The sequence below is a fragment of the Ranitomeya imitator genome, chromosome 5 (assembly GCF_032444005.1).
Source record: "Ranitomeya imitator isolate aRanImi1 chromosome 5, aRanImi1.pri, whole genome shotgun sequence".
NCBI lineage: Eukaryota > Metazoa > Chordata > Amphibia > Anura > Dendrobatidae > Ranitomeya > Ranitomeya imitator.
Window position 1 is genome coordinate 109,062,713 of NC_091286.1, and position 18,600 is coordinate 109,081,312.

Here is an 18,600-nt window from a genome sequence, read left to right on the forward strand (position 1 = left end):
AGACTTCCTCCCTTTCAAGCAGTCTGTTAAAGGCGCGGACAACGTTGCAAAGTTGGGAACAAATCGCCTGTAATATCCCACTAAGCCTAAAAAGGCTTTTACCTGCTTTGTTGTGAGGGGACGGGGCCAGTTCTGTATTGCCTCCACTTTGCTTATTTGGGGCTTAAGGACCCCTCTTCCGATGACATAACCCAAGGCAAACAGGATCATGGGGTGCATTAAAAGAGGTCTGGATACACATGATGAGAGCATTATACTGCCTCTGTACATATCCCTAGTTAGACCGCACATGGAGTACTGTGTCCAGTTTTGGGCACCGGTGCTCAGGAAGGATATAATGGAACTAGAGAGAGTACAAAGGAGGGCAACAAAATTAATAAAGGGGATGGGAGAACTACAATACCCAGATAGATTAGCGAAATTAGGATTATTTAGTCTAGAAAAAAGACGACTGAGGGGCGATCTAATAACCATGTATAAGTATATAAGGGGACAATACAAATATCTCGCTGAGGATCTGTTTATACCAAGGAAGGTGACGGGCACAAGGGGGCATTCTTTGCGTCTGGAGGAGAGAAGGTTTTTCCACCAACATAGAAGAGGATTCTTTACTGTTAGGGCAGTGAGAATCTGGAATTGCTTGCCTGAGGAGGTGGTGATGGCGAACTCAGTCGAGGGGTTCAAGAGAGGCCTGGATGTCTTCCTGGAGCAGAACAATATTGTATCATACAATTATTAGGTTCTGTAGAAGGACGTAGATCTGGGTATTTATTATGATGGAATATAGGCTGAACTGGATGGACAAATGTCTTTTTTCGGCCTTACTAACTATGTTATGTTACTATGTTACCGATCTTCCTCCCACCCTATGGAACACTTCTTTGGATTGGCTGTTAGCCCTGCTTGTCGGAGGGAATCTATCACCGCCTGTACCTTGGGTATGTGACTTTCCCAGTCTGCACTGTACACAACAATATCATCCAGATAGGCTGAGGCATAACGGCAATGGGGACAGAGAACAATATCCATTAACCGATGGAAGGTCGCCGGCGTACCATGCAAACCAAAAGGTAATACCTTATACTGAAACAGCCCTTCGGGCGTTACAAATGCCGTTTTTTCCTTAGCTGCCTTTGTTATGGGGCACCTGCCAATACCCTTTTGTAATATCAAGGGTTGAAAAATATTGTGCCTGCCCAAACCGCTCTATCATTTCATCCACCCGGGGCATGGGGTAAGCATCAAATTTTGAAACTTCATTAAGTTTTCTGAAGTCATCACAGAATCTTAGGGTCCCATCAGGCTTAGGTATTAGGACTATTGGACTGGCCCAGTCACTTTGCGACTCTTCTATGACCCCTAATTGTAACATATTTTCCACCTCCCAGGATATGGCTTGTCGCCGGGCCTCAGGCACCCGATATGGCTTTAATCGGACTTTGGCCTGTGGCTCCGTAACAATGTCATGTTGGACTATGGAGGTACGTCCAGGGAGTTCAGAAAAAACGTCCGTATTTTGGCTAACAAACTCCCGGACCTCCTGGACCTGTTTAGGAGACAACATATCTAGTATTTTGACTACAGACAAGGCTTCTCCTGACTCACTCAGAGGTAATGGAGCCTTCTCTACTTGAAATGCAGGCAGCGGACTATCCCCGCCAAGGTGGTCTCTGTGTTTCCACAGATTAAGCAAATTAATATGATAAACCTGCTCTGGCTTCCTCCGACCTGGTTGGTGTACCTTATAGTCTACCAGTCCCACCTTCTCCATAATCTCATAGGGCCCCTGCCACCTTGCCAGAAATTTGCTATCCACTGTGGGCACAAGTACCAACACGTGATCCCCAGGACTAAAGGTTCTTACCTGAGCCTCCCGGTTATAGACCCGACTGTGAGACTGTTGTGCTGCTTCCATATGTTCCCGGACCAATGGTAGGACTGTCTCCATCCTTTCCTGCATTTTTGCAACATGCTCTATTACACTCGTGGGGGGTTGGTTGGTGCTCCCAAGCCTCCTTGGCTATATCAAGTAAACCCAGGGGATGTCGGCCATACAAAAATTCAAAGGGCGAGTGTTAGGAGTCGAGTTTCCTCTGCTGCACAGGGGGAATCTCGATCCGTCTCCGCTGCGGTCTCCCATTCTCCTCCGGCCACAGTGGAGTCTGCTCAGCGGGGACGTCACTCCCAGTGTCTTGCTCACTCTCACTCTGTACAGAGAGTTACTGCTGCTTCTTCAGCTCCTGCCATTAAAGTCAGTGCTGGTCAGCGGCGAGCGGACTTCCCTGGGACTAAGTCCTTGTTTGCGCACACTGAGCATGCCCAGGGCAAGATCTCCCGTTGGAGATCGAGGGTCATGTGCTCAGGCTCTGCAGCACATTCCATTGGACCTCTTGGCAGGTCTTGGAAGGGCAAAGTTTCTGTGGCCACTTCCTGTGCTGCAACTATATAAACTGCGCATGACCGCACGGCCATGCGCTAGTGTACAATTGAATACGTGTGTTTGTTGTGAGTGCAAGTCGTTCATTAAATACCCCTACCCTATTGTATGACTGTTCGCGTATGGAGTATGGCTGCTATCTAGCGCCCGACAAATCACTCAACGTGTCACACACGTATCAGCGTCTATTGCTGTGACCGCCAGTGCGGCGCCACGCGCCAGTAGTGTGCTTCCTGACCCACATCTGGGTGCATAGTGGTGCCTGCCAGCACGGCACAGTTCGCACTTCGGTGCTCTAATTATAAGAGTTGCCTAACACACCCAGTTGCGGTGTTGTGCCAGCAAGTGGTCTAATCAGACTTCAATCCTAGTTGGGGTTAAGTTCGCTGACTGCTTGCTCGCCTTCTATGTGCGGTACCGCGATCCTGTGACGCAACAGGATCGCTTCCTTCACGTTGGGTGAAGTTTAACCCACGCGAGTATACTTATGAGTACCGCCATATAGTCCGTCATTACTCAGCAGCAGGTTCCATCTCTGCACGGTGGACCCCGGGCTACGAACGCACCGTACACTATCAGTCTTATTATCTGGTGCGTTCCGCTAGCCCTAACAGCGAGAACCCCGTAGATGCCTGTGGCACCTCCCGTACTGCAAACAACAAATATGGGAGAAAAAGATCCCAATCCTTCCCATCTTTAGAAATGTATTTTTTAGCATGCTCTTTAGCGTCTTATTGAATCTTTCTACCAGCCCATCTGTTTGGGGGTGATAAACTGAGGTGCGCAACTGTTTGACATTTAACAAGCGGCAGAGCTCTTTCATAATTTTTGACATAAAGAGGGTTCCTTGGTCTGTTAAAATCTCTGTCGGAATCCCCACCCTAGAAAACATTCCAATGAGTTCTTTTGCTATGAGCTTAGCTGACGTGTGGAGCAGCAGAACAGCCTCAGGATACTGGGTGGCATAATCTAGAACTACTAGGATGTGTTGGTGCCCCCTTGCTGACTTATTGACAGGACCGACCAGATCCATTGCCACTCTTTCAAAAGGCACCTCTATAATAGGTAAAGGCACTAAAGGACTCCGAAAGTGTGGCTGGGGACTAAATAAACTTTCCTGGAAAGCTCCCAGGCTCGAGTTCATATGAGGACATCCAGCAGAGGGCTGGACCTACATTGACCTACATTACCTTCATTCCCCGGGGTTTTACAGGCACGAGCACAGCTGCATTATAGCAGAGCTCCTGCCTGTAAAATATTTTAACCCCTTCAGATGGATTTACATCGTGGGACGTTACAGAGCAACGGAAGGTATGTATATTGTTGGTTTATTATTTTTAATTTGTTACAGGTCGAGGGTCTTCAGGTAGATTGAGAGAGCAATAAAATATTAAAACAACCTGTGTTTATTTCATTAAAATACTTTTTAATAATGTGTGTGTGTTTTTTTTAACCCTTTCATACAATTGGATTAATAATGGATAGGTGTCAGAATTGACGCCTGTCCATTATTAATCTGGCTTAATGTCACCTTACAATAGCAAGGTGACATTAACCCTTCATTACCCCATATCCCACCACTACACGAGAGTGGGAAGAGAGTGGCCAAGTGACAGAATAGGCGCATTTTCCAGATGTGCCTTTTCTGGGGTGGCTGGGGGCAGATATTTTTAGCCAGGGGGGCCAATAACCATGGACCCTCTCCAGGCTATTAATATCTGCCCTCAGTCACTGGCTTTACCACTCTGGCGGAGAAAATTGCGCGGGAGCCCACGCCAATTTTTTCCACGATTTAACTCTTAAATTTAATAGCTAGAGTGCCGAAATTTTGCACATGCACACTACTAACATTAGTAGTGTGTAATATGCAAAAAAAGGGGGGATATGACATGGTTTACTGTATGTAAACCATGTCTCATATCATGTCGGGTTTAGGCAGGAGAAATGGAAAGCCGGCAATTGAATTACCGGCTTTTCTGCTATATCGCGCTGAAGTAAATATATAAAAAAAAAATTCCCATTGACTTGCATTGGGTTTCGTGTTTCGGCCGATCCCCGACCCCGACTTTTCAATAAGATCGGCCGATTTCACTCGACCCGACTTTTGAGAAAGTCGGGTTTCTCGAAACCCGACTCGACCTCAAAAAATGAAAAGTCGCTCAACCCTAGTCACACTGCATTCAGATGTAAATCGGATGCTAGGTGTGAAAAAAAATTGGATTGTACTTTCATGACACTTGCATTACAGCCGTGCGACTCTTGGCCGGGTGACTCGGACAGATTTTTCATACGTTTAGTGTGACTCCTGTCTTGAAGGGGTATTCCCATCTCCAAGATCTTACCCCAATATGTAGTGAGTGTAATAATGATAATATTAGCAAATACCTACAATGACAAATGTAGTCTAAGGTCACATTCACATAATCAGTATTTGGTCAGTATTTTACTGCAGTATTTGTAAGCCAAAATGAGGCGTGGAACAATCAGAGGAAAAGTATAATAGAAACACGTCATCACTACTGCATTTTTAACCCACTCTCGGTTTTGGCTTACAAATGCAGATGTAAAATAATGAAAGTGTGAGCATGGTCTCATGGTTCTTCTGATTAGATATGGGCGGACACCTGGATGTTCGAGTCCGGCGGGTTCGGGCAAACAATTACAAAAAGAACAGTACCCGGACCTGAACCCCATTCACTTGAATGGGGGGCCCGAACATCCAGTGTTTGCTGCTCTGTAAAGGCAAACACTGCTTCTGATCGGCGGTGAAATCATCCCCGTCGGTCAGAGAGCCGCGGTTCCCATGCTGTCAGAAGACAGCGTGAGCACTAAGCTGTAATCGGACGTATAAAGTTTACCTCCAGTCACTGGTTTCAGCTGATGGGACAACTGCTCCCATTATCTGAAACCTGCTGCCGCTAATAACAGTGAGAGCAGGAGTGGCAAATGGGGATATTCAGCCGCTCCTGCGCTGTAAATAAATAATTTAAAAAAAAAAAGCCGTGGGTTCCCCTTTTTTTGTGTTAACCAGCTAGGCAAAACACAGCTCCAACCCTCAGCTGTCAGCTTCAGCAAGGCTAGTTATCAAGAATAGAGGGGTCCTCACACTGTATTTTTTAATTTTTAAATAAAAATGGGCGTCCCCCCCATTTTTGACAACCAACCCAGCCTAAAAATAGCAGCCCACAGCTGCCTAGAAGAGGCACATCTACTAGATGTGCCAATTCTGACGCTTTGCCCAGCTCTTCCTACTTACCCTGTAGCGGTGGCAAGTGGAGTAATAGTTGGGGGGTTGATTTCACCTTTGCATTGTTCGGTGACATCAAGCCCCGAGGTTAGTAATAGAAAGACATCTATAAGACGTCCCCATTACTAACCCCATAGTCACATTGTATGAAAACACAGACACCAAGAATAAAGTCCTTTAAATGACAAAATGACAGACTCCTTTAATAATCTCAATTAAACCATACTTACAACCTCGCCTAACTCCTCCGAAGCCCTCTTTCTCTTGTAATAAACCAAAAATAATAAAACAATACTATACCATACCTGTCCGTCATTCTATCCCACGTCTGGGGAAAAACAGTTTTCAACCTAGACGGTGCCAAGATGCGACCGTCAAGGCTGAGGACCACTGGGGAATGAACTGCTCTGAGTGCAGCGTCAGTGACTAGCGGTGACGAAACTGAGGTTGCGTTCCCAACTGGCTGAACTGTGGTGACCTCGGTGAAACCCTTGCTCTCACGGTGCTAGTGATGAGAGCCCGATTAATTTACGGATGCGTGTATCCAGAAGCATGAGCTGGGCACTACAATGTAGTAGACATTACTAAGTACTGGAAACTACAACGTACTGGGCACTACAATGGCACTTTGCAGTTTTCACTCATCAACATCCACTGCAGCTTGTTTCTAGAAAACACTCAATCAAAATAGTCACTACACCTGTAAATAAATTCCAAAAGGGGTATACTGTAATTTACAAAATTGGGTTACTTGAGGGGAGATTCTGCTCTTCTAGGACTTAGGAACTCTGCATATGGAGTCTGCAAATTATTCTAGGAAAATCTGCACTCCATGAGGCAAATAGCGCTCCGTCCCTCTCGAGACTCACCTTATGGTAAGCAGTACTGTACAGCCACATTTGGGGTATTACTACATTCAGAAGAAATTGTGGTACATATTTTGGTGCCATTTTTACCCATTTCCCCTTATGAAAATGTAGAATCTGAGGCTAAAACAAAATTTTAGTGGTAAAAATGTAATTTTTTCTTCACTGCCCAATGGTCTAAAATTCTGTGAGACACATGTGGTGTCAATATGATCACTGCAAGCCTAGATGAATTCACTGAGGGGAGTAGTTTGTAAAATGAGGTTGCTAGGAAATAGCGACCACAATATTGTACAGTTTCACCTGTCTTTCACTAGGGGGACTTGTCAGGGAGTCACAAAAACACTGAACTTTAGGAAGGCAAAGTTTGACCAGCTTAGAGATGCCCTTAATCTGGTAGACTGGGACAATATCCTCGGAAATAAGAATAACAGATAATAAATGGAAAATGTTTAAGAACATCCTAAATAGGCAGTGTAAGCGGTTTATACCTTGTGGGAATAAAAGGACTAGAAATAGGAAAAACCCAATGTGGCTAAACAAAGAAGTAAGACAGGCAATTAACAGTAAAAAGAAAGCATTTGCACTACTAAAGCAGGATGGCACCATTGAAGCTCTAAAAAACTATAGGGAGAAAAATACTTTATCTAAAAAACTAATTAAAGCTGCCAAAAAGGAAACAGAGAAGCACATTGCTAAGGAGAGTAAAACTAATCCCAAACTGTTCTTCAACTATATCAATGGTAAAAGAATAAAAACTGAAAATGTAGGCCCCTTAAAAAATAGTGAGGAAAGAATGGTTGTAGATGACGAGGAAAAAGCTAACATATTAAACACCTTCTTCTCTACGGTATTCACGGTAGAAAATGAAATGCTAGGTGAAATCCCAAGAAACAATGAAAACCCTATATTAAGGGTCACCAATCTAACCCAAGAAGAGGTGCGAAACCGGCTAAATAAGATTAAAATAGATAAATCTCCGGGTCCAGATGGCATACACCCACGAGTACTAAGAGAACTAAGTAATGTAATAGATAAACCATTATTTCTTATTTTTAGGGACTCTATAGCGACAGGGTCTGTTCCGCAGGATTGGCGCATAGCAAATGTGGTGCCAATATTCAAAAAGGGCTCTAAAAGTGAACCTGGAAATTATAGGCCAGTAAGTCTAACCTCTATTGTTGGTAAAATATTTGAAGGGATTCTGAGGGATGTTATTCTGGATTATCTCAATGAGAATAACTGTTTAACTCTATATCAGCATGGGTTTATGAGAAATCGCTCCTGTCAAACCAATCTAATCAGTTTTTATGAAGAGGTAAGCTATAGGCTGGACCACGGTGAGTCATTGGACGTGGTATATCTCGATTTTTCCAAAGCGTTTGATACCATGCCGCACAAGAGGTTGGTACACAAAATGAGAATGCTTGGTCTGGGGGAAAATGTGTGTAAATGGGTTAGTAACTGGCTTAGTGATAGAAAGCAGAGGGTGGTTATAAATGGTATAGTCTCTAACTGGGTCGCTGTGACCAGTGGGGTACCGCAGGGGTCAGTATTGGGACCTGTTCTCTTCAACATATTCATTAATGATCTGGTAGAAGGTTTACACAGTAAAATATCGATATTTGCAGATGATACAAAACTATGTAAAGCAGTTAATACAAGAGAAGATAGTATTCTGCTACAGATGGATCTGGATAAGTTGGAAACTTGGGCTGAAAGGTGGCAGATGAGGTTTAACAATGATAAATGTAAGGTTATACACATGGGAAGAAGGAATCAATATCACCATTACACACTGAATGGGAAACCACTGGGTAAATCTGACAGGGAGAAGGACTTGGGGATCCTAGTTAATGATAAACTTACTTGGAGCAGCCAGTGCCAGGCAGCAGCTGCCAAGGCAAACAGGATCATGGGGTGCATTAAAAGAGGTCTGGATACACATGATGAGAGCATTATACTGCCTCTGTACAAATCCCTAGTTAGACCGCACATGGAGTACTGTGTCCAGTTTTGGGCACCGGTGCTCAGGAAGGATATAATGGAACTAGAGAGAGTACAAAGGAGGGCAACAAAATTAATAAAGGGGATGGGAGAACTACAATACCCAGATAGATTAGCGAAATTAGGATTATTTAGTCTAGAAAAAAGACGACTGAGGGGCGATCTAATAACCATGTATAAGTATATAAGGGGACAATACAAATATCTTGCTGAGGATCTGTTTATACCAAGGAAGGTGACAGGCACAAGGAGGAATTCTTTGCGTCTGGAGGAGAGAAGGTTTTTCCACCAACATAGAAGAGGATTCTTTACTGTGGGCAGTGAGAATCTGGAATTGCTTGCCTGAGGAGGTGGTGATGGCGAACTCAGTCGAGGGGTTCAAGAGAGGCCTGGATGTCTTCCTGGAGCAGAACAATATTGTATCATACAATTATTAGGTTCTGTAGAAGGACGTAGATCTGGGGATTTATTATGATGGAATATAGGCTGAACTGGATGGACAAATGTCTTTTTTCGGCCTTACTATGTTATTGGGAGATTTCTGCTGTCTTGGCATCTCAGGGGCTCTGCCAATGTAACATGGCACCCTCAAATTATTCCAGCAAAATCTGAACTCCAATTTAGCACCTTCATCCCTTCTCAGGTTTGCACTATGCCTCAAAAAGTAGTTTTTGACCACATATGGGATATGGAGTATTGGTGTAGTCAGGAGAAATTTGACAACACATTTTTGGCTAATTTTCTTCTGCTATCCTTGTGAAAATGAAAACATGTGGCCTAAGAAATTTTTGCTGGAAATTTTTATTTTATTTTATTTTCACAGATCAATGTTGTAAAATGTGGGTTCAAGGTGCTCACCACACATCTAGATAAATTCCTTGAGGGGTCTAGTCTCTAAAATGGGGTCACTTATGGGGGGTTTCCACTGTTGGGCACGTTAGGGGTTCTCCAAACATGACATCACACCTGCAGACCATTTCCTTAAAAAAATTAGCGTTCCTGAACGTCACTTTTTCCTTTCTATGCTTTGCCATGCACCCGTACAGTAGTTTTCCCCCACATATGGGATATCTGCATATTCATGTGAAATTGAACACTACATTTTGATTTCCATATTCTCCTGGTACCCTTGTTAAGATAAAAATTGTGGGGCTAAAAGAACATTTTTGTGGTAAAAATGTGATTTTAAATTTTCATGGCTCTACGTTATAAATTTCTGTGAAGCCCCTGGTGGTTCAAGATGCTCACCACACATCTAGATAAATTCCTTGAGGGGTCTAGTTTCCAAAATGGGGTCATTTGTGTGGGATTTCCACTATTTAGGCATATCAGGGGCTCTCCAAACGCATCATGGCATCCACTCATGATTCCATCCAATTTTGCATTCAAAAAGTCAAATGGTGCTCCTTCCTTTCTGAGCCCTGCCGTGCACTCAAACAGTAGTTTTTCACCACATATGGGGTATTGGCATACTCAGAATAAATTGAACAACAATTTATGGAGACCATTTTATCCTTTCCCATTGTTAAAATGAATAAAAAAATTATGCTAAAAGAATATTTTTGTGGAAAAAATTAGATTTTTTATTTTCATGGCTAAAGGTTATAAAATTCTGTGAAGCATCTGAGGGTTCAAGGTGCTCAACACACATCTTGGTAGATTGCTTGAAGGGTCTAGTTTCCAAAATGGGGTCACTTGTGTGGAGTTTCTATTGCTTACGTCCATCAGGGACTCTCCAAATGCAACATGGCGTCTGCTTTCAATTCCTGCCAATTTTGAGTTTAAAAAGTGAAATGGTGCTTCTTCCTTTTCGAGCCTTGCCGTGCTCCCCAAAGTATCTTGCCAACACATATCAGGTATTGGCGCATTCAGGAGAAATTGCACAATAATTTTAGAGGTCCATTTTCTCCTTTTACCCTTGTGGAAATAAAATATTTTGAGCTAAATCAACATTTTTGTGTAAAAAATCTGATTTTATTATTTTTGCAGCTCAATGTTATAAATTTCTGCATACAAAAAAAATCATATGGTGCTCCTTCTCTTCCAAGCCCTGTTGTGAGCCCAAACAGTAGTTTTCCTCACATATGAGGTATTGGCTTACTCAGGAGAATTTGCTCAACAAATTTTTGGTTCCATTGTCTGTTTTCCTTTTGAACATACAACAATTTGGAGCTAAAGTAAAAATTTTGTGAGAAAAAATTTAAATGTTCATTTTTTTCCTCCACGTTTCTTCAATTCCTATGAAGCATCTGAATTGTTAATAAACTTCTTGAATGTGGTTTTGAGCACCTTGAAGTGTGCAGTTTTTAGTATGATGTCACTTTTTGGTATTTTCTGTCATATAGGCATTTCAAAGTTACTTGAAATGTGATGTAGTCCCTAAAAAAATGGTTTTGGAAACTTTGTTGGAAAAAATGAGAAATCACTGATCAACGTTTAACTCTGCCAACTTGCTAACAAAAAAAAATTGTTTAAAATATTATGCTGATGTAAAGTAGACATGTTTGAAATATTATGTATTAACTGTTTTGTGTGACATAGCTCTCTGGTTTAAGGGTATAAAAATTAAAAGTTTGAAATTTGTGAAATTTTCACAAAATGTCTGTTTTTTCACAAATAAGTGCAAGTCACATCAAACAAATTTTACCACTACCATGATGTAAAATAGGTCATGAAAAATCTCTCAGAATCCATGGAATCCATTGAAGGGGGGTAACGACGTTAAATATCTCTAGTGCAGAAAAAAGTAACTTCTTTAACTGCTCATTTTGTTTTGAGTCTGTAAACCTGTTTCTATGTTCTCTCCTCCATCATAACTGCAGATTGGTGTTACTCATTCACTCTACTTACGGAGAAGGTGCCACTCATCTTGCTGAATAGTCCTGGTCAGATTGAATGGAATATTTCTCAGGCGAATTGGATGAGAGAAGTGATACTTGATGGCTGTGCATTTCTGTGCAATTCCTTCAAAGAAAAAAGTAAAGTAATTTAGCATACTATTGTATGTGTAAAAACAGCACATTCACCTAAAGAAGCTCAGTATTCATAATTACATACTCAGACATTACTTATTCTCAACACAGTCGATGTTTTAAATGGTCAAGTGGCAACTATTAATGAATAGTTTGTAAATAGTGTTGAGCATTCCGATACCGCAAGTATCGGGTATCGGCCGATACTTGCGGTATCGGAATTCCGATACCGAGATCCGATACTTTTGTGGTATCGGGTATCGGTATCGGATCAATAGGGATGTGTAAAATAAAGAATTAAAATAAAAAATATTGATATATTCACCTCTCCGGCGGCCCCTGGACATCACGCTGGTAACCGGCCGGCTTCTTTGTTTAAAATGAGCACCTTCAGGACCTGCTTCTGATTGGTCGCGTGCCGGTCACATGGGCGGCACGCGACCAATCAGAAGCCGCGACGTCATTCGCAGGTCCTGAAGGCGCTCATTTTAAACAAAGAAGCCGGCCGGTTACCAGCGTGATGTCCAGGGGAGAGGTGAGCATATCAATATTTTTTATTTTAATTCTTTATTTTACACATCCCTATGGATCCCAGGGCCTGAAGGAGAGTTTCCTCTCCTTCAGACCCTGGGAACCATGAGAATACCTTCCGATACTTGATGTCCCATTGACTTGTATTGGTATTGGATATCGGTATCGGCGATATCCGATATTTTTCGGGTATCGGCCGATACTATCCGATACTTTCAAGTATCGGACGGTATCGCTCAACACTATTTGTAAAGCAAATGACATGGCAGGATAGATCAAAATAATTTTTTTATACGATTGGCTTCATAGTAACTGGGAAAAGAAGATGAAGAGCCCTAAGCATTTTGCCCTGCAAACTTGAAATATAAAAATACATTTCCAACTTTTATCAGGTTTATGTCCAAAATTCTGTGATAATTAATTTATTAATATATTTCTATTAAAACTTATTTTGAAACTATATAACACCATGTGAACATTCTGTAAGGCTTGTTTTAGGCAACCATAAAATGGATGCATATTAGGGTCTGCAATAGTTTTTATTTATTTTACTCACTTACATAGCACCATCAATTCAACTGTGATTTACAGACATTATCATCGCTGTCCCCAATGAGGCTCACAATCTAGATTCCCTATCAGTATGTCTTTGGAATGTGGGAGGAAACACACGCATCACAGGAAGAACATACAAACTCCTTGCAGATGTTGTCCTTGGTGGGATTAGAACCCAGGACCCCAGCGCTGCAAGGCTGACCAGTGAGCCACCAGGCTGGTCTACAATTATTGGACCATCTGTGCTTCTATTGTGTTAAACTAAAATCACTACAAAATTCCTTTGACTATCAATGGCTGCAGGCAGCTGGTGCGGACAGCTGAAGGCCCCTGTGTACTAACAGTATGCAAATCTCCTACCTCTTGTTATGCTCATAAAGACACACAAATATTAATCTTCTGCAGCAAACCACAGTCTGTTTCATTCATATACAGTATATATCCTAATGCTGTATTTTTAAATTGGTAAGGTAATACAGACAACCTTTTAACAAAGTGAATTTGCTGTCTACCTATTCATATAGGCAAAGCTTTAAAAAAGAAAAATTTACTTTTTCAATATTTTTCTGCACAATCTTTACCCAGTAGATAACAGTTGATTATTGTTGACGGTAACATACACAGTGGTCTAGGCTAATAAACAGGTTAAAGATGCAGCTTGAGGTTTGGGTAGCAGGACTGAAGACAGGAATGAAGATGCATGTTCCCTTTAATTAACCCTAGCATGCGTATTGGGGGCCTCTTAGGCCCCCATGCTTACTTTTTTGCTATTATCTGCAAAATGACTTAAGTTAGAATTTTGAAACTCCAGGTAATCCTCAAGTATGTCGTTGTTGGTAATATCCAGTTGTTCATATAATTTTTTTTCATAGGCATTTCAGTGTAGCAATGCTTTTTTGGTGAAAACCACATATGTACGGATTTGGGGCCTTTTAGGCCCCCATGTATTTTTTATCATGTTCGTGTTTGTGTCTCAAGTTACTTTATTTGTACTCAGTAATGCTGGTGGAGGGGCCAAGGTGTGGATAATGCCATATGAGGATGTCATGTGATTTTTGGAGGGTGAGATAAGGCCATGACATCATCTCAGGTTCTTCTGAACACAGTAAGGCTAGGTTCACATTTGTGTTGTGCAGTCCGTCTAGCGCATATGCTAATGGACTGCGTTAATGCAATGTCTAAAAAGGGATCACATTTAGAGATCGCGCTAGCACAGATGCCCGATCTGCGCTAGCGAGAACAGACCCAAAAACACTGCAGACAGCATTCGAGGTCCGTCAGAAAATAACGGAACATCGCTAATGCATGCCAAAAATGGAATGCGTTAGGGATGCGTTACATAAATTGCGGTCAATGGGTGCGCTAACGGATCCGTTACATTGCATTAGTGGCGCTATGTAACGGATTCCGTCAGCGGACACCCACTAACGCAATGGGAACCTAGCCTAATAAGCTGTGTAGAGAGTAATGAGGACAGTATACACAGTGAGCTAATTGTGAAGGACATGAGATAAGATAAGATGTTGAGAGGAAGTCTGATTCAGTTTCTATGATTCTAAGAAGCATGCAAAGGGTAAAGCTATTGAGCTATAGACATCCAGAGAATTGTACAACACCTTAAAGAAAGTATAAAAGGTAAGAGGTGCTGAGGGTGAGAGGAGGGAGGGGGCACTTTACACTTACAGTGTGTAACACACAAGCAAAGAGTGGACAACCCTGATTGTGTTCATTGTTTTTTCTTTTAGTTTGCTAACATCTAGTCAGCAGTGACCAAGAGATTGAGGTAATTGTGTTTCAAAGGAATCTATCTTTGTCCGATAATGAGTACCTGCCACCAGAGAATCAAACATCCTCAAGTGATTCTTCTTCTGATGCTGAAGAAGTGAATACAGTGGATTCTCAAGAAGTGATAAGTAGAACATCCAAAACGAATGTTTTTTGGGACAGTAATCCTACATTAGTTGGACGTACTGCAATCCATAATATTGTGAGACAGGCTCAAGGAGCTGTGGGAAGTCCCAGTTACTTTTCCCCTAAAGACGTTTTCTGAACTTTTTTTCTGACAATATTTGAGAAGAAGTCCTTTTATGTTCAAACCTAGAATGAAGACGTATCGCTTCTGCAAAAAATAAGTCCTGGAAAAATATCTCAAAAGAGGAACTTTATGCATACATTGGACTTTTACTGCTGGCAGGGAGTCAAAAATCGTATGATGTTCCATTTCGAGAATTATTTCTGGACGCACTTTCTGATCCACACTATAAGGCGACAATGTCAGTGGACAGATATATGGAAATTAGAAGACAAATTCGATTGGATGATAAGTGAATACGTGCATTGAGGTTTGAAACAGACAAATTAGCCCCTATCAGTTATATCAGGAACATATTTATCAAAAATTGCACCAAACTTTACAATCCTAGTACTAATGTTACAGTAGATGAGCAACTTGTACCGTTCAGAGGATGCTGCAAGTTCATACAATACATGCCCAGCAAGCCAGCCAAATATGGAATCAAAATCTTCTGGATGTGTGATTCTGCTAATTATTATGGCATAAATGGTGCAATCTCCTGTGGCAAAGAGGTTGGTGCACCAGTACAGAAGGATCTGGGGTCTGAAATTGTCAAAACTCTTGCTGTTCCAATATTCAATTCTGGTAGAAACATTATGTGACGCCCAGGAGACCGGGATACCCAGCACCGGACCAATGGGGTCTGTCTCTTGAGGGGGATGTCACAGGTGGCTTGACCCGGTGCTGTGGCCTCAGGCAATGCACAGTGTAAGGGGTATCGTGAGGGGACAGGCACTTACTTGATCAGCAGCAGGTTCTCCCAGCGGTGACGATCCCGATCCTGGATAGATGGCTATTGTCCAAATGAAAGACTGAGGCACTGAAACGTTTAACCAGTTTACTTTAACATAAAAGGATTTACAACCAGTCCTGTCACCGGAGTCTGTATGGGAACTCTGAGTTACTTTGACCCTGCCGGGGTCTTCGCCTCTTATTGTGCGCAATTTCTGTGTGGCCCTGCTGCTGTATGTGAACTGGCTGCCGGCCCAATCTGTCCCCTCCGGGTCCTGGTTCGACGGGCAACCCGAGTCCTTTTATCGGCTTACCCCCTCCGGGAGTACCGCTGAACTCTGTGTCTGTTGCTGCGTCCGGCCCTAGTGAAGCTGATATCACCTCACGTTTTTCCGGTTGCTGTATTATATATAATGAATACAGCCACGGATCCGGTATCCGTCTTTGCGCCTGTTCTGGGTAGTGATTAATGCTACCCGGTTCTCACAATGTCCCTTTTCTCTGTCCCTCCTCTCCTCAGGCCGGTGATTTGGGCCTGGAAACCGTCATAGGGCTGTTAGAAATTCAGCTGTATGACCTCTCACTATCAGCTCCTTAGCCCAACTGCCATTTCTTCTCTCAGACCAGAATGGATCAAGGGGAGTCTCTGGAGCTCCCCCTTCTGGCCGGAAGTGGTAGTGCAGTTTTGCTATCTTAATATTTGTATTTAGTGTCAGTAACTATTTTTGTGGCAAATACCCCTAGGGGTGCCACATTCCCCCTTAGTTAAGAACAGTACTCCGGGACTGTGGGACGATAACATTTTGAAATAACAATTAATATGTACAGAGTCTTAAAAATGAAAAGTTACAAAAACCACTCAAGGAAACAAAAATAGAGTTCTGTAAAAAGTCACTTCAAATAGCGTCTATTAATACAGTTCTATCCTTGAAGGTATTAGGAAAGGCACTGCACTTTGTGTCCAGGAATTTAGTTCCATTTTTCCAACGGAGTTATTAATATAAAGTCTAAAGAAAGTTCAAAAAGAGCAAAAAGCAAAGTTCAAAAAGCAGTCTTTCCGGAGCTTTGATTTAGTGCCTCCGGGCTGATAAAAAGTTCAAGAATATGCAAGAAGTTCATACAGACAAGTCTCTGTAGGCACTGGGCTTAAACCTTGCAGGCTGATAACAATGACTATACTACATTTTCTGTTTAACTATATACGGCATAACATATATACAATTCACATTATGAGCTTTATAGTTGGTAATCTGCATACCTGGCCGGTAATTGACCCTGGGTACTACGCTGTGATCTACGTAATAGCGGTGTCTCTTCATGTGGTGTACTACTGTCTACTGCAGATGTAGTATCTGCCCTCTCTGCTAAAGATAATTCCACGACTATGGAGTTGGCAAGTCCACCGTGAATGGGATTACTCTGATCAGGAATCTGTTCTTCCTGGCCTGGAACCTCCCGTAGTACGGGGTCAGCCTCTTCCTGTCTTGGGACTTCTGGTATTGGGTTCGGTGTTGGGTAAAAGGCCACCATAGGAACCACTACTGCACCATGGTATGTTAGTAAGGTTTTGGGAAAGTCTCCTATACAGGTGTGATACATTTCCTCTTCTTTTTCCTTTACTGGTTGAACCTGTATGGGTTGAATAACTTCTGGTTCTGGCTGGACAACGTCTGGCTCTTTCAATGCTTCCGGACATAATTTAAGATTGTCTCTTGACACTAGTACAGATGTTAAGCCTCCGTTTTTGCTAATGAGACACATTTTAGGATTATCCATTCTTGTTGGTAAAACTGTGTAGGGTACGGCTTCCCACTGATTGTCTAGTTTATTGGTTCGACGATTTCTCTTGAGCACTTGGTCACCCGGTCTTATTGGGGTCGCTAGAGCATTCTGGTTGAAAGTTCGCTCTTGTCTTTCTCTAGTTTGCTGAAGGCTTCTTTCCACACTCTCTTGCACTTGGCGATACTGCTTTTGCCGTATGATATCCCAATTGGAGTCTTGAACTTCTGCGTCTGGTTTCAGAATTCCCATTTCTAGATCGATTGGTAATTGGCCGGGTCTTGCACGCATAAGGTAAGCTGGGGTGCAGTTGGTGGAGCTTACCGGGACATGATTATATAGATCTACCAAGTCAGGCAATTTCTCTGGCCATTGATTCCTTTCTGTCTCAGGTAAAGTCTTTAGTAGGTCTATTATAATATGGTTCATCATCTCGCATAAGCCGGTTGTTTGTGGATGATAGGCCGTCGTCCGGATCTTTTTGCAACCATACATACAGTGGGGCAAAAAAGTATTTAGTCAGTCAGCAATAGTGCAAGTTCCACCACTTAAAAAGATGAGAGGCGTCTGTAATTTACATCATAGGTAGACCTCAACTATGGGAGACAAACTGAGAAAAAAAAATCCAGAAAATCACATTGTCTGTTTTTTTAACATTTTATTTGCATATTATGGTGGAAAATAAGTATTTGGTCAGAAACAAAATTTCATCTTGATACTTTGTAATATATCCTTTGTTGGCAATGACAGAGGTCAAACGTTTTCTGTAAGTCTTCACAAGGTTGCCACACACTGTTGTTGGTATGTTGGCCCATTCCTCCATGCAGATCTCCTCTAGAGCAGTGATGTTTTTGGCTTTTCGCTTGGCAGCACGGACTTTCAACTCCCTCCAAAGGTTTTCTATAGGGTTGAGATCTGGAGACTGGCTAGGCCACTCCAGGACCTCGAAATGCTTCTTATGAAGCCACTCCTTCGTTGCCCTGGCGGTGTGCTTTGGATCATTGTCATGTTGAAAGACCCAGCCACGTTTCATCTTCAATGCCCTTGCTGATGGAAGGAGGTTTGCACTCAAAATCTCACGATACATGGCCCCATTCATTCTTTCATGTACCCGGATCAGTCGTCCTGGCCCCTTTGCAGAGAAACAGCCCCAAAGCATGATGTTTCCACCACCATGCTTTACAGTAGGTATGGTGTTTGATGGATGCAACTCAGTATTCTTTTTCCTCCAAACACGACAAGTTGTGTTTCTACCAAACAGTTCCAGTTTGGTTTCATCAGACCATAGGACATTCTCCCAAAACTCCTCTGGATCATCCAAATGCTCTCTAGCAAACTTCAGACGGGCCCGGACATGTACTGGCTTAAGCAGTGGGACACGTCTTGCACTGCAGGATCTG

General features: G+C 42.5%; 1 protein-coding gene across 2 annotated transcripts in view; it reads right to left on the reverse strand.

Moving 5' to 3' along the window:
• Nucleotides 1–18,600, reverse strand: part of TMEM178A (transmembrane protein 178A) — a 213,336-nt gene that overhangs the window by 14,027 nt on the left and 180,709 nt on the right. For both annotated transcript variants that reach the window (XM_069769026.1, XM_069769027.1), the window contains exon 2: nucleotides 11,408–11,521. In XM_069769026.1, coding sequence (XP_069625127.1) covers nucleotides 11,408–11,521 — 114 coding nt within the window. The remainder of the gene's footprint in view (nucleotides 1–11,407; nucleotides 11,522–18,600) is intronic.